The 16696-nt window shown below is 27.9% G+C and overlaps 1 protein-coding gene across 1 annotated transcript in view; it reads right to left on the bottom strand.

Annotated features, from left to right (window-relative positions):
* Nucleotides 1-1905: 1905 nt before the first annotated feature.
* LOC145286026 (delta-aminolevulinic acid dehydratase-like) overlaps nt 1906-16696 on the bottom strand; it is a 37816-nt gene continuing 23025 nt past the window's right edge. The window contains exons 6-9 of the mRNA XM_080134645.1: nt 16598-16685; nt 12679-12765; nt 7772-7901; nt 1906-2381 (exon numbers count right to left, since the gene is read on the bottom strand). Coding sequence (XP_079990771.1) covers nt 2314-2381; nt 7772-7901; nt 12679-12765; nt 16598-16685 — 373 coding nt within the window. The 3' untranslated portion in view covers nt 1906-2313. The remainder of the gene's footprint in view (nt 2382-7771; nt 7902-12678; nt 12766-16597; nt 16686-16696) is intronic.

Here is a 16696-nt window from a genome sequence, read left to right as displayed (position 1 = left end):
ATTTAAAAAAAAATCACTTAGTTTTTCAAATTGCAAATATATAAAAAAAAGATTTCTTATAAAAAGTTCATACTGTTTATTTGTTATATGTAGATTATATTAGTTTATCTCTAAATACACCTCTCACTCCCAAAAAATAAAGTAAATTAAGAGAAGATTTCTAAAATCAAAGTCAATGTCATTTTTTCATTGAGCAGAAAAAAAGATAAAATTCAGATAATTTGAATTTTGCCGTGAAGGATTTAGAAGGCACATATTACTTGTTTTACACTAAATAAAAGAAATTATAAACTAAGAGATTTTTCATAAAAAAAACTATATTAAATATAAATAATCTTTAATGTAAACATGTTTATAGCATAATTGAGATGAATAAAACAGTAAGAAATTCTAAAACTCATCTCAATATCAATTTTAATTTACATGAGCAAAGGCAGCTTATAATCACGGTATATTTAGTAATATCAGAATTGAAGGTTTTATCATCATAAACATTTGGTTTTGTACTCGTGTCCCAAGCCAGAAATAATCTTAAAACACGAAATATATTTAGGGAAGTTTAGTGCTAACAGTGTATGTAAAGAGAATGCCTTTTAATTAAAATTAGATTTAATTCTGGATGTTTAAATCTAACAAATGTTTCATTTTTTTAGAGCACATTTTTTTTTTTTACAGCAAATATTAGTTGGGTTTTTTTGCAGTGGATGTGTAGATGATGAATACAAAATTTTGTAGCCAAGTTGGTAAATGATAAAATCAATTTTGTTCTCAGAAATATTTCAGAAAATCCAAAATAAAGTTTATAAAATACTTTTACAATTAAAAAAAAAAAAAAAAAAATGAAGGAAGAATCTTAAGAAATTTAATGAATCCTGTTTAATTGGTGTTTGATTAACATTAGATTAAAATAGAAGATTGAATTTGCACAAAGAGCTTGCAGTTACTTTTTGGCCAAATCTAAATATAGCATACATTACAACCCTTTATGTCTAGCATGTGTCCCAAATAGTTTACTCCATACATTTAGTTGTATGAACTAAGGAAAGAGAACTAAAGAACAGAAAAATTTGTAACAGAAAATATGTTTTACAAATGTTTCAATTTTCTATAAAAAATGAATATGGATGCTGCACAAAATAATGTGGAAGTGAATCAGTTGGAAGGACGAATCTACCGGCGTGTCGAAAAGTATCTACACACACCCCAACAGGATACACGGTATGTCCCAGAATGTAAGTGCATGTTTAAATAAGGTAAAAGATGAATAAAGAAAGTGTTGCTAATTGTTTGTATTCCCTGAAAATAGACATTTTGTAACTCTTCAGTGTAACTAATCTTACATGCTTTTCAATTGTGAAAACGTAAAGATTGCGAGGTGTTCAATATATGAGCAGCCAACATCATACAACTAACAGTACAAGAACATAAAGAATAAGAACTCCTCATGTTGCAGATCAATAAATGTCAATGTTTGCCCTTGAGATGTGTGCTACAAAAACTCATTTTTTCAAGGAAAAAAATCAAAAAATGTCTAATGTTAAATGCTAGATATCTTTGTTGTACATAATTTACATGACAAGGAAAGTAGCAATCCCATCTTTATAATAACCATAATTTGCCTGTAAATGATATGTAGAAAATAACGAAATAATATAAGATAAAATAATATAATATAAAATAATATAATATAAAATAATATAAGTGCATGAACTAAACTTGATGAATGAATTTATAAATGGGAAATGAAGTCCAACAATTTTACAAGAGAAAAGTGGGAAAGTGTGAGGAGGTCAGAGTTTCTTTTGAATATAATCCCAACTAGAAAACCTAGGTGTTCATGGATAATTTCTAAATAATTTTAACGATGGAACGTGTGTGTGTGTATAATATATATATATATATATATATATATATATATATATATATATATATATAGAGAGAGAGAGAGAGAGAGAGAGAGATAAAAAGTAAAGACAAAATGGAATTTTTTTTTTTTTTCTTTTTCAAAATAACCTTACGGGTTTTGTATGGGTTAGTAAATTGATAGAGGCTTAAATATACGTATCAGTTTGAAACACGTAAAGCTATTACAAATACATATTTTCAAATTTGTCTTTAATCTTAATATGCTTTCTCATTTTTATGTATGGAGAGAGATAGAAGTAAGCGGGCAGTCAATACTTTCTGATAGTAAGTTAATATTATTATGTAAAAAGGTTTGACTGACTAGTTACTTTTGACTCACCAACCATGATGATGGCAGTCTTACATTTTACCTGTCTATTAAAAATCCAAATTAATTAAAATTAACAATTAACTATCATCTGTTTTTAGCCAATCTAGGACTTCTGGAGCGAAGTAAGTTATCAACATGACAGCACCTGAAAGAAAGAAAAAGAAAAAAAATATATCACATATACATTTCATAAAATGCTAACATAAAATTCACCCACATTACATTAAATAAACAGTTTTTTTTTTTTTTTAGTTAATCTTGTTCCTGGATGAAAAAAAAAAAAAAAAAAAAAAAAAAAAGATTCATTTTCTAAAAAAAGTTGGTTAAAAAAAGTCAAATAGAAAAAGTGTTTTCTTGGCGGAATTTGTAGTTAGATAACAACATTTGGAAATTACATGTTAAGTAGCTGATAAAACATTTTTGAATAAATTTAATATCAATGTGCATTTTGATTCCATTTTTATTGCGACAGTTAAAGATACTGTATAGATTTTGAGGGTTTTACATGGAAAACAAATGTATAAATTTCATAATCTTGGAAGGAATAAACAAGCAATTCCACATAAACAACTTGTACTACTATTACTGGATCAAGTTTGGATGGATTACGTCCCTTTGATATTGCACAGACAGGTTAAAGATTCACTTGTTACAAGCACAATTATATAGAACAGGCATGATCTTCCTTTCTCCCACGACTCATTGGCAGGGCTTTGGTACATTTCAGCATAGTATAAGTGGGAGGAGATAATTCACAGTCAAGTCTTATAAAAATTAACAAATCTTCCAAGTTAAATAATAATTTAGCCTAAATGTTTTTTTATTTTTTCATGGGTGTGCCTACTAGAATTAACTAAAAAGTTTCCTTATGTAGTATTCACATTTTTAAAATGATATTTTTTTTATTGTATGGGTGCTGCCATCTGGAAAGTTAGACAGAATTTGGAGGATTATCTCCCTTTAAATGCGGTAAAAACCATCTTTTTGAATCTGTCTCTAAAAGAAAATGATTTTATTTAAAAATTTAATTACAATTTTTTGTAACTTAAGCATGGAGCTACTTATTGGCCATTAATTTTTGTCAGGTAAGAATTTTTTAAAATTTATTTAGATTTTGAACTTACTTTTGAATTTAGTGATAAAATACATTAATTTAAAAAAATTATTTTTAACAGCCTTCATTCAAAAATTAAAGTATATTTTTCTCTTAAACTTTTTATTATTAAAAACCTTTCATCTTTGCTGGTTTCATTAATAATCTATACTCTTATAAATTCGTTTTTCTTTTGTGTGTATTGATATTCATATTAAAAACCCTGTTTTCTATTTATTTAAAAAGAAAATACAATTTTCTTATATATGGGTTGTGGAATTGCATTCACTAGCAAAAGATCTAGCTAATTTTCATATTCTTTTAGACATTCATTTTAATTAATTCGCTATTAGTTTATTCGTTTTTCTAATGAGATAACCATCTTTAGTTAAGATGTTTAGATGTGTAATTATATTCATTCAGATATTCTAGAGGATTTATACTTGCATAATTTTTGCATAAAAAGTTTATAGTAAACACAAAATTGTTTCAATATATATTTATGTATAGGTATATATTTTTATTTAAAAAATTTTGCCTACCAAACTCCTCCTAGAGTTTTCAGTCTACAAACATGAAACTTCATATATAAGGTATTTAAATCCATGCAAAACTTTATATTCGGGTTTTAGCCTGGAAAAAAAATTGGTGCAAAAGTGTGAAAATTTAAAAAAAAATTAAATTTGCCAGATGAAGTTGAACGTCGGCATTACGAATGCATAACGTAGTAGCTATTGGTTCATGTTTTAATTTTTAGCCTTGCAGTAAACATGTTTTAATAGCCCAGTCATTTATAGCAGAGGCAAAATAAATCGTGAGCAGAACGTTTTGGTTTCAATTCTCGGTGGTGGTGCCCGAGTCTTTTTAATACTTTTTAAATCATTACTATATATTGCATCCAATCTATCTATGTAGATATATATCTTTAAAAGTGAAAATGTCTATCTGTCTTTTCTCTATGGTAGTTAAGGAAGACTATTATACAGAAAGGCATTACTTTACATATTCACACTTTTTAATATATACATACACATAACCTTATGAACAATACATAGGGCCCGAGCAAAGCCGAGCGCAATTGCTAGTAAATAACTAAATAAAGGCTCAAAATGCATTTTTCTGATGGTAATGAATTTTAAAAATCACTGGCCAAAAAAAATATTAATTTCTCTTTTAGTCCGAACTGGTTCACTAATGCTTTGTCATCAAATTAACACCTTGTTGTTATAGTCCAGTTTTGTTTACATTTTTAAAATCAATTCTAAACGAAGATATTTTTTCTTAATTTTATTGAAATAAAAAATTTAAAATGCCTCAATTCAAAAAACGAATTTGTAAACAATTTTCGAAATGTTTAAAAATTTAAACTCATTGTTTAAAGTAAAAAAGTTTGTTAAATATTATATTTTCTAAAAATATTTGAAGTAATTGTTTTTTGAAAAAATATTTTAAAAAGTGTATTTTTTTTAAAATTTCATTTTAAATATATTTTAATAAAATATAAAAATTAAAATAAAAACGTGATGCTTGAAAATTTTTTGTTCTTTTTTAGACATGAAAAAATATATGAATTTATTTTCATTCCTTTAATAAAAAAAGTACAAAATTTATTTTTCAGTCAATTTTCAAAGAATTCTGACTTGAGTTTTTTTAACTGCTGTTTATTTTTTCTGTTCTTTTTTAAAGTTTATGTTAATTATTTCATAATGTGCATAACTTCATGAAATTGTTGATCATGATACTGTTTGGCTCCACACGTGTGTGAACAGTTATCTTTCTCATGAAATGAACAAAAACATCTCAAAGAATGAATGTGACTGATCAACATTTTGTCATAAAATTTGGAAAACAATTAGAAAACAAAAAAAAAAAAACATCAATCTCACTTATTGTTGGGGTATGAAATAAATTTGTCCATTCGTTTTTTTGTTATCTTAAAAATAGATCTTTAACATGTGTTTCAAACATTTTCTAAATATTTTTTGTACTCCATATAATGAATAAATTAAACTTCAAAATAAAATCCCTTTCATAACAGTACCACTAATCCTTAGTCTGAGTGGCAAGCTACTCCATCATACAAATCATCCTAAAACCACATAATTGTCTCTCTCTCTCTCTCTCTATATATATGAAAGTGAAATTGTCTGTATGTGTACAGTTCCCTACCAAATTACTGTAAATTTTAAGACTACAGACTTGACATTTAACACAAGGGGTATTGAGATTTGAAAAAATTATTTTAATCAGTTTTCGTCCAGAAATTTGGCTGTCAGAGGGTCAAAGTTCAACGATTTGACCTTTGAAAACTACCAAACTCCTCCGATAATTTTGGATTTAAACACTTGAAATTTTAAATGCAAGTTACTTGGACATAGATCAAACTTTAATTTGATTTGAGCCCAAAACAAATGTTAAGGGGTCAAAATTGGGATCAAAGATTCAATTTTTGGTCTAAATATTTGAAATTTTACATTAAGTGTATTCAGACATGAGCAAGCTTTCTTTTTTAATTAGTTTTTGCGCGAAAATTTGTCTGCCAAGGGGTCAAAGTTAAAAGGATTTGACCGCTTCATTCTCTAGCAAACTATTCAGCCAATTTTGGGTTTAAAGATTTGAAATTTTATATGAAGGGTATTTAGACAGGTGCACATAAAGTTATGAACAGTACATAGGGCCCGAGCAAAGCTGGGTTAAACTGCTAGTATATATAAATTAACTGCTCTAAAATACTAGAAGGACCTGGAAATGGTGGATTAGTTTACATTACATCTAAAACTAACCTCTCACTCTAAAATAATTGTTTTTTTTTCTTTCTGCCAAGTTTTCAGGACATTCACACACAACCACTAGTCCTATCACCACTAACTTGAAGTCTGGATGGACACCTCCTCCTCTTCTTATAAAGTCCCTTTTAAAATCACAGTCTATAAAAAAAAAAAAAACTCGCAGGATTTATTTCCTATAGAAAAAAAATGGTTAACTGACCTAAAATGTTAGAACGGACTTAAAATCTAAGATTCGTGTACATTTTTTGGTACTTGTACAGTTTAGTCATGACACTAAAAAAAATGAAAATATTGAAAAAATGTTATATTGCACGAATCCCTTATGGAAAGGAGTTCTCCGAAAAAATTTTTTTTCACTTAATTTCATCAAGTTTTTTATTTTTGACAGTAAAAAAACAATTTGTTATGATACCGAGCAAAAGGTTCGATTTTTAGGAAAAAAAATTAGAATTAAAGATGGGGAGTGAGTATCGGCACTTTACATGGAGTTATTTCCCCGTGGCATGTTCAGCAAATTTCACAATGGCTGACTTCAACGCGCTCTCATAAGAACGTGTTTTTCCGCTGTAAAAAGAAAAAAAAAAAAAAAAAACTACTATATAAAATTAAATGAAATTTTTTTCAAGAGATCTTCAGTCCAAAACAGATATGTACAATATAACCGCTTTTTTGTTCGATATTTTCGTTTTTTAATATCTTGACTTGTACAAGTACCCATTTTTTTTAAATTAAATTTATTTTTATTTATTTTTCAGTATGTTCAAATGTAATATGCTAAAAAAAAAAAAAAAAAAAAAGGGGTGGGGTGGGGTAGATATTTTTGATGGGGGTTAATCTATAATAATACCAAAGCAATCTTGCAATATATTTATTTTTAACTGGTGCTAGTATTAAATTTCAGTTTCTTGTATTCTAATACATTTTATGTACAACTTTAAAGTTCTATAACGTCATTTATTTTTAATGCATACATGAAATTTTTATGGTATTGTAACATATTCTTGGTCAGATTTTTAAGATTATTTCTTACATGATTAAGCTCTTTCTATCTATGCTATTATTGAGATATTTTAGGACATTTCAATTTTTTTATATGTATTGTTACTAATAGAAATATGTCGGCAAGCTGACACAAACATTTTCAATCTCAACTTGACGACATTTCTGTATGCATTAGTCATCCATCCAAACAAAGAGTTTACTTGTTATAAACCATCCTTGGTGTAGGATTACTATTTCCTGTTAATATTTTATGACCAGTAGTTTAAGAGTTTATTGGTTAAATATTTACACATACATATTTCGTTTACACAGATTAAGAAACAAAAAAATCATGGAATTATTGTCCATCAAGTTTTCTATAATCCAAATACTTCAAATAATTCTATAATCCAAATACTTCAAATAATTCTATAATCCAAATACTTCAAATAATTCTATATACAAATACACAAATATACTATTCAGAAACAGATGTTAGTGAAAATTGTAAAATGTACAATATATAAGATATTACACATCCTAAAATACTTAACAGAAAATTTTCTTCAATTCTTTATTTTCATGTTTCAAACAAATGAAGTTTTCAAGGAATCGCTCAGCAAATTGTTTTATTTGCAAAAAATTAAAATATAACAAAATGAATGTGCTAACCTGCGCGTCTCATGGATGTTAAAACTTCCATCACAACATTTTGTAGATTAAAGACACCTTGCTTGGCACCATAATATAACATGGCATATTCTCCCGACACCTGGTATACGGCGAGCGGATGTGATGGATACTAAAAAAAAAATAAAAAAAAAAATAAAAAAAAAAAATACAAAATAAATTTTATAAAACTTACTATTAGCATATGATCAGTAAAATATATATTTAGAATAAATACTACCTTTTTAAAAATCCAAGTGGGAAATGTTTTGAATACTATATAAAATAAACACACAATATTTCAACATTTCTTAGCCACAAGATAGTTATTAAAATTTAAGATCACCTCAGTTGAAAAATCTGTCTTTTCATGTAGTTGCTTATAATGAAGGTACTAGGACATCTTGCTTGTCAGTTGTAACATTGCATTTGGGGATAGGTACGTATACGTATGTGTGTGTATATATATATATATATATATATATACACATACATATAGACACACATTTTTCATGACTGAAATCTCAAGGTGTCAAGTCATTGAGCAATATGCAATTTGCATAGGAAAATATAAAATAGGTGAATTATGTCAACAGCAGAACAAGGAATGTGTGTGTTGAAAGTGAATCAACATATTGCAACCATTTTGGAGACAAGGAGGAGTGGGATAGAAAACATTGACAACCGAGTTGCATTATTTTTTAGACTGTCACAACAAGATCGTGCAGAATTATTTTTTTATTATTTCCAAATAAAATTTGAAAACGTTCTTTTGAAAGCATCTTTTAAAAATTTTAAACTTTAAAAAAAAAAAAAATTAAAAAATAACAGGCAAAATGTCTTTGTATGCAAATATTTTTAAATTAAAATCCATTCAATTTTTTTTTTTTATTAATCTTATTAATTTCAGATAAATTTTCCATTTTCCAATGCATGTTCCACAACAAAATTAAAAGGTATTAATCTTTATATTTTTTATTTATTCTAATTAGAAATGGTTTTTTCTTTGTAGTATTATTCTGAGGATGGATAAGTTATCCAAAATCAAAAAATTTTGAGGATTTAAAAAACAAGGCCGATAGACATTAGTCGCATGCTCTCGTGTAATGAATGAATGCATGAATGTAGGATTGACATGAAATTCTTAAAGATAAACTAAAATGACCGAAAAATGGGCTGAAATGACTTGAATAAAAAGTAAATGACTTTAATGAAATTAAGGATGAATTGAATGATCTTAAGAATGACTTGAATGCTTAAAAAATAACTGGAATCCTTCAAAAACAACTTGAATGATCTGGAGAATGACTTGAATGGCTTTGAGACTGACTGGTTGTAAAGTGGGTGATCATTTTACATTAAATTAATACAAAAAACTGATCCCCCTTTTTTTATATCGCAATAAGTACAGCATGTAGTAAGAACAGATACTACACTTTGAAAAGCTTAAAAAGCTAAGAACAGCATCTATTAACAACAGAACAAACACAAAAGTGGTACGGACAAACCGATGGAGTGACTTATAGAGTCGCTTGCACGCGACTAAAAATACTTGCATCATATACATTTTGCATGTTTTTTCAAAGTTATACATAATCACATATTATTAGCATTACAAGCGTATGCTATATATTCGTGGACATCGGCAATATTACATACCTAATGTGCTTCAACAAGCCATACCTTTTTTATTTGTGGGTCAATTTTTAAAAGAATTATATTGATGAAAAGAGAATAAAATAAGCATTCCAATGTTAATTTATTTTTCTTTTATGCGTTTAATGTTTTTATGCTACAAGTTAAAAATGAAAGAACGGTAAAAAATGAGAACAAAATGATTACATTTTATCCGTTACATTTGGATACATATGCGCGGGGGTTAAATTTGATTGGATATGGCTGAAATTTTACAGGCTATATAAGCATAGAAGTCCATCTCTACTGGACTTTTATTTTTTTTTTTTTTACAACCACAAGTTATGACCGAACAAAGTTGACAAAGAATATTTCAAAATTCATAAGATAAATCGGCATATATCATCCATTTTCATATAGATATGAGTTTCAGAATTATTTTCATGTATAATATGTAAATATTTGATAATTATTAATCGCGTGGAATTTTCTTTAAAATGTTATCTTTTACAGAAATCAAATCCGCTTACAGAAAAATGGTCACTAAGCGCGTCATGCGCTGAGCTGACTAAAGTATTTTCTTAAAAATAGAAAACTGTCTTACTAGACTAGTAATTTTTTTATTCGGAGTTCGTCAATTTAAAAAAAATTATTTTCAAGTTTTTCAAATTTGATTTCCAAACAATAATATTTTGTTGTTTTTATCGCTTTTAGTACACATGCACTAAAAGTGTTAAAAAAACAACAAAATGTACAATGTACATGCGTTTAACTTCTTATTTGTACTTAAGGTAAAATTGTGGTAAAAAAAAAAATAAAAATAAAAAAAGGTACTTGTGCACTTATACTACCATGCTGAAATAATGTTATTTAGGAACCCATTCTTAACATGGGGAAGGAAGGGTGTTTTTTGTTAACTATTCTATACTTTCACCTAACAATTAAATAAAAAAGATATCGGGAAACTTGAATTTATTTTTAACTCATTGTCAACATCATTTTTTCAAATCTGTAAAATCCGTTTTTTTTTTTTAACTGAGGATATCTAATAATTAGGCAGTTCGATAAAGAATTTCGTTGTGATGCATTTTGTAAACTTTTACCTTGTTTCCACCTTAATATTTTTCTTTAAAATGACTACCTTTAAAGGTTTTTCGGGTATGCTGAAAACGAAGATCGCATTTAAATTTTCCGCAAATAAGTAGCTTTCCGGATATTAAGCAATGTCATTTCTTAAGTTATTGCTGGTGGCCATCTTGGTATGTATGTTTGTACATAGTTTCTTGGGGTTGCGTTTGCGTGCAGTGCATACCAAGATGGCCACCAGCGATAACATAAGAAATGATATGGCTTAATATCCGGAAAACTACTTATTTGCAGAAAATTGAAATGCGATATTCGTTTTCAGCATACCCTAAAACCTATAGAAGTAATCATTTTAAATGTTAAGGTGGAAACAAGGTAAAAAATTACCGTTTTATTGTCCCAAAATGCATAAGTTCTGGTCGACTATGGGAATTCCATCTTTTACAGACATCCAAAATCTATATGAAAAATTTTCTTTGATTTATTTCTGAGATTAATTCATACCTACTCAATTTTTTTTTTCTTTGAAGAGAGTAGTAAATACCAGCCATGAATGCTCTTTAGGCATTCAATGGCTACACCCAAGATTAAACTCTTCTTTGGTGAGGCAGCAGGAAAATGCCTATTCTCAATAAAACTATATTTAAATACCACTATAATACTTAGTTTTGTTCATGAATAGACACCCACTGTATGATACCATGCGCCAGTTTAAAAAAAATTGAAATTTGTATATCTGAATTTATAATTCATAGCTTATGGTAAAGATAAATGACTGCATGATCAGAAAGAGCACACCATTTTACATAAGACTACCAAGTTTCATGAGAATAGCTTGAAAAATCAATAAATGGTGGCGAAATTACCGAATTTCTTGAAATGTTGAGGTCCGTAATTTAGCCCACTTTTTCTAAAGTATGGAAAAGCATAAATTTTGGCACTTAAAATTCTCACAACTATTGAACTACTGATGGTATTTGCATAGTTCAAACAGTTTTAAGCATCTTTTACATAACTCTTTTCATGCAAGTTGATAAAATAATTATCTAAAGAGAAAAAAAAAATCAACTTGTAATGCTAATAATAATATCACGTTTATATATGTAAAATATTTCAAATGGCCAACCATTTGAAAACACTCTTTATCCCCTGCTCAATAATATCATACGCACTTTACCCCAGATTTTGGACTCCTCACTCCTACCACAAATCTTGCTGTGCATAAATATTGGTTCTGTTATTTTCATATACAGTTCTTGATAAAATGTCTCAACATGTACAAAGCATATTGAATCAAATCATGTTTCTAGATTAATCTTTTCAATGAAATGAATCTTTTTGCTTTTAATCATTTTTCCATTATAAACAATGTTATAACATCTTGTGAAGCGTCTTATTTTTATGTACAACTTTTTGCTACGGGTAACAATGTTAAAATGATGAATACTTATTGATCAGTAAAATTAAAATCTATTTCTTCCAAGTGTATTTTTAGGTTTTTGAAAATACAGGTGCACATATGGTTTTTATGGTAATTCGAAAATGGAACAATATTTAGAGATTTAAAAAGAATCAAAATTGAAAATTTAGAACAGAGTTGGTAATTCTATTGGAATCAGGAAAAATATTGGAATCATCGGATCAATACTTGTGCCTAGAGACAAAATGATGGCCAGGTTTGGTGGTATCATATCTACCCCAGGTTTCAGGACAGCGCTACAAGTGGTGGTGTAGGGTGGACAACAAGCATTTCACTTCATGAAATCACAAATCAAATTTAAAACAGTCAAGATGTTATTTGAGATCCGTTATTCAGGTCGTTATTCTCTTCAAAAAATTTCTCCATTAACTCACACAGAAAATGGTAAAGTTTAAGTGAAACCAATTGTAATTGGAAAGGAAATACAAAATGAATCCTAAACAGCTGGAAATCTGGACAACTGTTAGTCAGGAACTGCAAAAGGAAATTGTCTGAAATGCAGGATTGGCTAATGAAGTCTACGTTTACAGATGTTTAATTATTCCTAAAAACAAATTCTTTGAGGAGACAACTTAAAATTGAACTAGGCTAATAATGTGTGAAGAAAATATTAATCTGGTTTGGATTAAAAACAAGCACAATGGATTTTTATAATCCTGTAGAAAAAAAAAAATGTTTATGCTGTTCATATTTCCTGAATTAAACTCACTTTTGTTCGAATTTGTTGTACAATATCAAGATATGGCATGGCTGGTTTCACCATAATCATATCTGCGCCTTCATCAATATCTCTTTCCTGAAATGAAGAAAACAAAGAATTTGTCTTCCCTGTAAAAATTTAAAAGAAATGTAGAAATTCCATAATGCAAAAAGCACAAAATATTCATAATTATTCATGTTTTATTGATTACTAGTACAACTATCTGGCATTGCCCAAGATCCTAGTTTCCATGAATTACAAATAAAAGCAAATATAAACAATTGGCTTTGTATCAAAATTTGAAATGTTAAGTTCAATTGCTGGACAAAAATAAAATTAATTTTGACCCGGGTTAGGTTCAAACTAATGACCTACAGGAGGGTAATAGACACAAACAAATATACAGTGGAGTGAAACAAATATTTGTACACGTGAAAAATTGTATTTTAATGTATGTAAAAGTAAAAAATAAACTTAATTCTTATTCTAACCAAAATTAATGCATTATTTTCATTCTAAAGGGTGAGAAAAAAGCATTTATGCATTGCAAAACAATTTATTTTCAGTGAACCATTTCTTTGTAGATCTAGTGGTATGCTTAGGATCATTATCCTGTTGAAAAATCCAATCAATTGGGGGTAGCCAAAGCTTGTCAACAGAAGTCATTAAATTGACTTGCAGAATTTTCTAGTAGCTTTCAGCGTTCATCTTACCATTTATTATTGATATTACACCAGCACGTTTTGCAGAAAAACAATCTCATATCATAAAGCTGCCACCACCAAATTTTACAGTTGGCACCGTGTTCTTTGGTAAGTAGGTTTCACCATCTTTCCTTCACACATGATTTTGATAAATAATCATCTGTCTATAGTACCTTTTGCCAAAAAGGTACATTCTTTATCCTTATGCTCTGTAGCGAATTTTAACCTAGCATCTCTTTGTCATTTCAAGAGGAGTGGAGTCTTCCTTGGGGTGCAGGATTTCAGACTTTCAATGCAGTTCATTACTTGTTGCAGTTCATTACTTGTTATTGCTTATTTCAATCCTAGATGCACTCTGATGTTCCTGCAGCTCTTCTTGGGTAATCTACAGATTTTGTTGGATCTGGTGTCGTAATATCCTTACTGATCTTGGAGAAATCTTCCTCGGAGCACCTGTTTCTCTTTGGTTTTCAATGCAGTTTCGAGTCTTAAACCGCGCAATGAATGATGCAATTGAATTAAAAGGAATATTCAGGTTGCTAGAAATCTTTCTGAACTGTTTCCATCTTTCCAAAAATCAGTTGTTTTTGTGAAATAGTAAATTCTTTACCATTAGGCATTATTAAAACCTTGTCGTAAGATTAGCAATCTAAGAATGCTCTGATATCGGCTGATAGCATTCACTATAGTTACGGATAACATTACTTGAACATTCTAGAATATACTACCCTAAAATATTTAAAATTGATTTTTATGAATACTTTTCTCACCCCTTAAAATGAAAATAATGCATTCATTTCTTAGAATAAGAATTAAGTTTTTTATTATTATTATTATTAGCATGTATCTTTATAATTAAAATGTATCAAACTTTATTTCAGTCAAGTTATTTTTACATTAAAATACAATTTTTAATGTCTACAAATATTTGTTTCATCCCACTGTACATGGAAAAAATTTATCTTAAATTCTTTATGTTAATTTTTTTGTTATGAATGACAAGCATAGTAGATGGGAATATAAACTTTATTCATAATTAGAAAATAAAATATCCACCAGGATTAAATATTAAAATTGATTGAAAATAAAATTTTTTATTTTTAACACTGACAAATATTGTTTTATCTTTTTATTAAAGCTATTTCAATAGGGGAAAATATGACATACGTTTCTCCCCTTCAGCATTTAAGTAATGTTTCCCTGTAAAATGATATTTGAAGATGTTCATTTGCCAATATCGGGGTGGGAAAAAAAACCCAAACATTTATGTGTGAAATATCCATCATCCTCTTTCTACAGACTTACTTTTTTAAGCCTAATTAGTTTGGTATTCTAATCATTGTTATTTGTATATATTGATGCATAATGTTTCATCATCATTATGGGTGAATTTAAGTGTCATTGCTCACTATTACCTTCAGCTCAATTAAAATACTAATTTTCTCATTTGCAAATAATAAACAAAAAAAAAAAAAGTGAAATGATAAGGAAACAGGCATTAATATATACAAATAACACAATGTAGGCTTTAAAAAAAAAAGTCCTATTCTCTGCTTGAAACTCAACTAAACCTACTTGCCGTTCCGTTTTTATATTTTCCATTTTTTTTTTTTTTTTTTTTTTTTTTTAACGACATTCTTTTGGTTTCTTTCTTTTTGAAAAAGATGATATTTTCAAAACATTAAAGACTTCCACCATTCCAGTTATTTCAAACAGCAAGTTCATATTTACTGATTTGTAAATATGATGGTTTTGGAAAATGAAGATATACCAAGGCCTTTGTTCATACATCACATTTTAAACACCCAGTTTCCTGCACTTCTTATACTCTTATGAATTTATTTCCCAACAATGCTTTTTTGTTTTTATATTGTATTTTTTATCATTTTAATTCAATTTTTTAATCCTCAAATTTAATTTTATCATTTTATTGGTGTTATGTGCGTATATATATTTAGTTCTTTAAACTAGTCCCAATCCAAAGTGCTCCCACTTTGGGAGGGAGTTTTTCTGTGTCTGATTTTGATCTTATAGGAAAGGAAAATAAATTGTGACAAATATTTGAAAAAAAAATAAATAAAATAAATAAAAATAATCCATTGTCATCAAATGACATAATATAAAGAAACACATAAAAGTAAGATTATTTAGAAAATTATAATTGATCATAAATTGTCCTTATAAAAAAAAGCAACTGTTCTTGTATGTGCTAATGTATTTATTTGCTGGCAGAATAAAATTATAGACATTTGTCAGAATTTAATCACTTAAATCTTTCAAACTTACAGATTTAAGTCATTAAATGCTGAATTTAGAGGAAAGTGGCCTTTGAAGATCCCTGATATTGATACTAATATTGAAGATCCCTGATATTGATACTAATATTGAAGATCCTTGATATTGATACTAATATTGAAGATCCCTGATATTGATACTAATATTGAAGATCCCTGATATTGATACTAATATTGAAGATCAATAATACTTATACAATAATCTTATTTTCCCCAAACAAAGAGGATCATTTTCTGAAATATTATTTAAAAAAATGCAATACATAATTGGATGGAACAAAAAAATTTATGAAACAGTATTTAATTTTTGTAACTTCATCCTTCATTGTTGTGTTTTTGTAAATTAACTTTTATTAAACAATCGATTTAAATTAGATAAGTTAGAATTTAACATGTGATCACTCCATGTTGAAATTTGAGGGTGGTTTAGATAAATTACTGATTGAAAGAAAAGGTAAAAATAAAATATTGTTTTATTCAAGTTTGTTTGAATTGCTTTTTAAAATCTATATTATTTGTAAAATATCTGTTGAAATTTATACAATATTCTTTCACAACTCAGAATTGTTTGTTAAAGATCTATGGCCTAATGGTATAATGTTACCAGTGTTTGAATATTGATAAATATTGAAATAGTAATGAAGAAAAGTATTCATTTATGTATTTTTTTAAAAATTTTACATTTTGAATTCAGCTTAATCTTCTAGTAAATTAATTGGTGTTAATATGTTAAGCTGCTCAAAAATTCATAATCTTTTTGTTATCGTGAAGTATTTTAACATTTTGGTTTTAGAAAAACTGTTTTTCCATTTTTAAATATTGCATTAAACTTAGGATAGTTGTTTTTTTAAGGAGGAATTATTAGAAACTCATGAGGAAGAAATGTTTCATGCATTAAATGATAGAGTGAATAAATATAAATTTACTTACTACAGCTCTGTCTGCCAATCCTGATGCACCTGGTGGTAATTGATAATTTTTACGATCACCAAAAGATGGAGCAGATTTTGCCGCATCCCTATGAAAAAA

Source organism: Euprymna scolopes, chromosome 10 (genome assembly GCF_053919585.1).
Source record: "Euprymna scolopes isolate OS-2025 chromosome 10, ASM5391958v1, whole genome shotgun sequence".
Taxonomy (NCBI): domain Eukaryota; kingdom Metazoa; phylum Mollusca; class Cephalopoda; order Sepiida; family Sepiolidae; genus Euprymna; species Euprymna scolopes.
The sequence above is the reverse complement of the archived record's forward strand: the minus strand, read 5'-3'. Positions and strand labels throughout refer to the sequence as shown.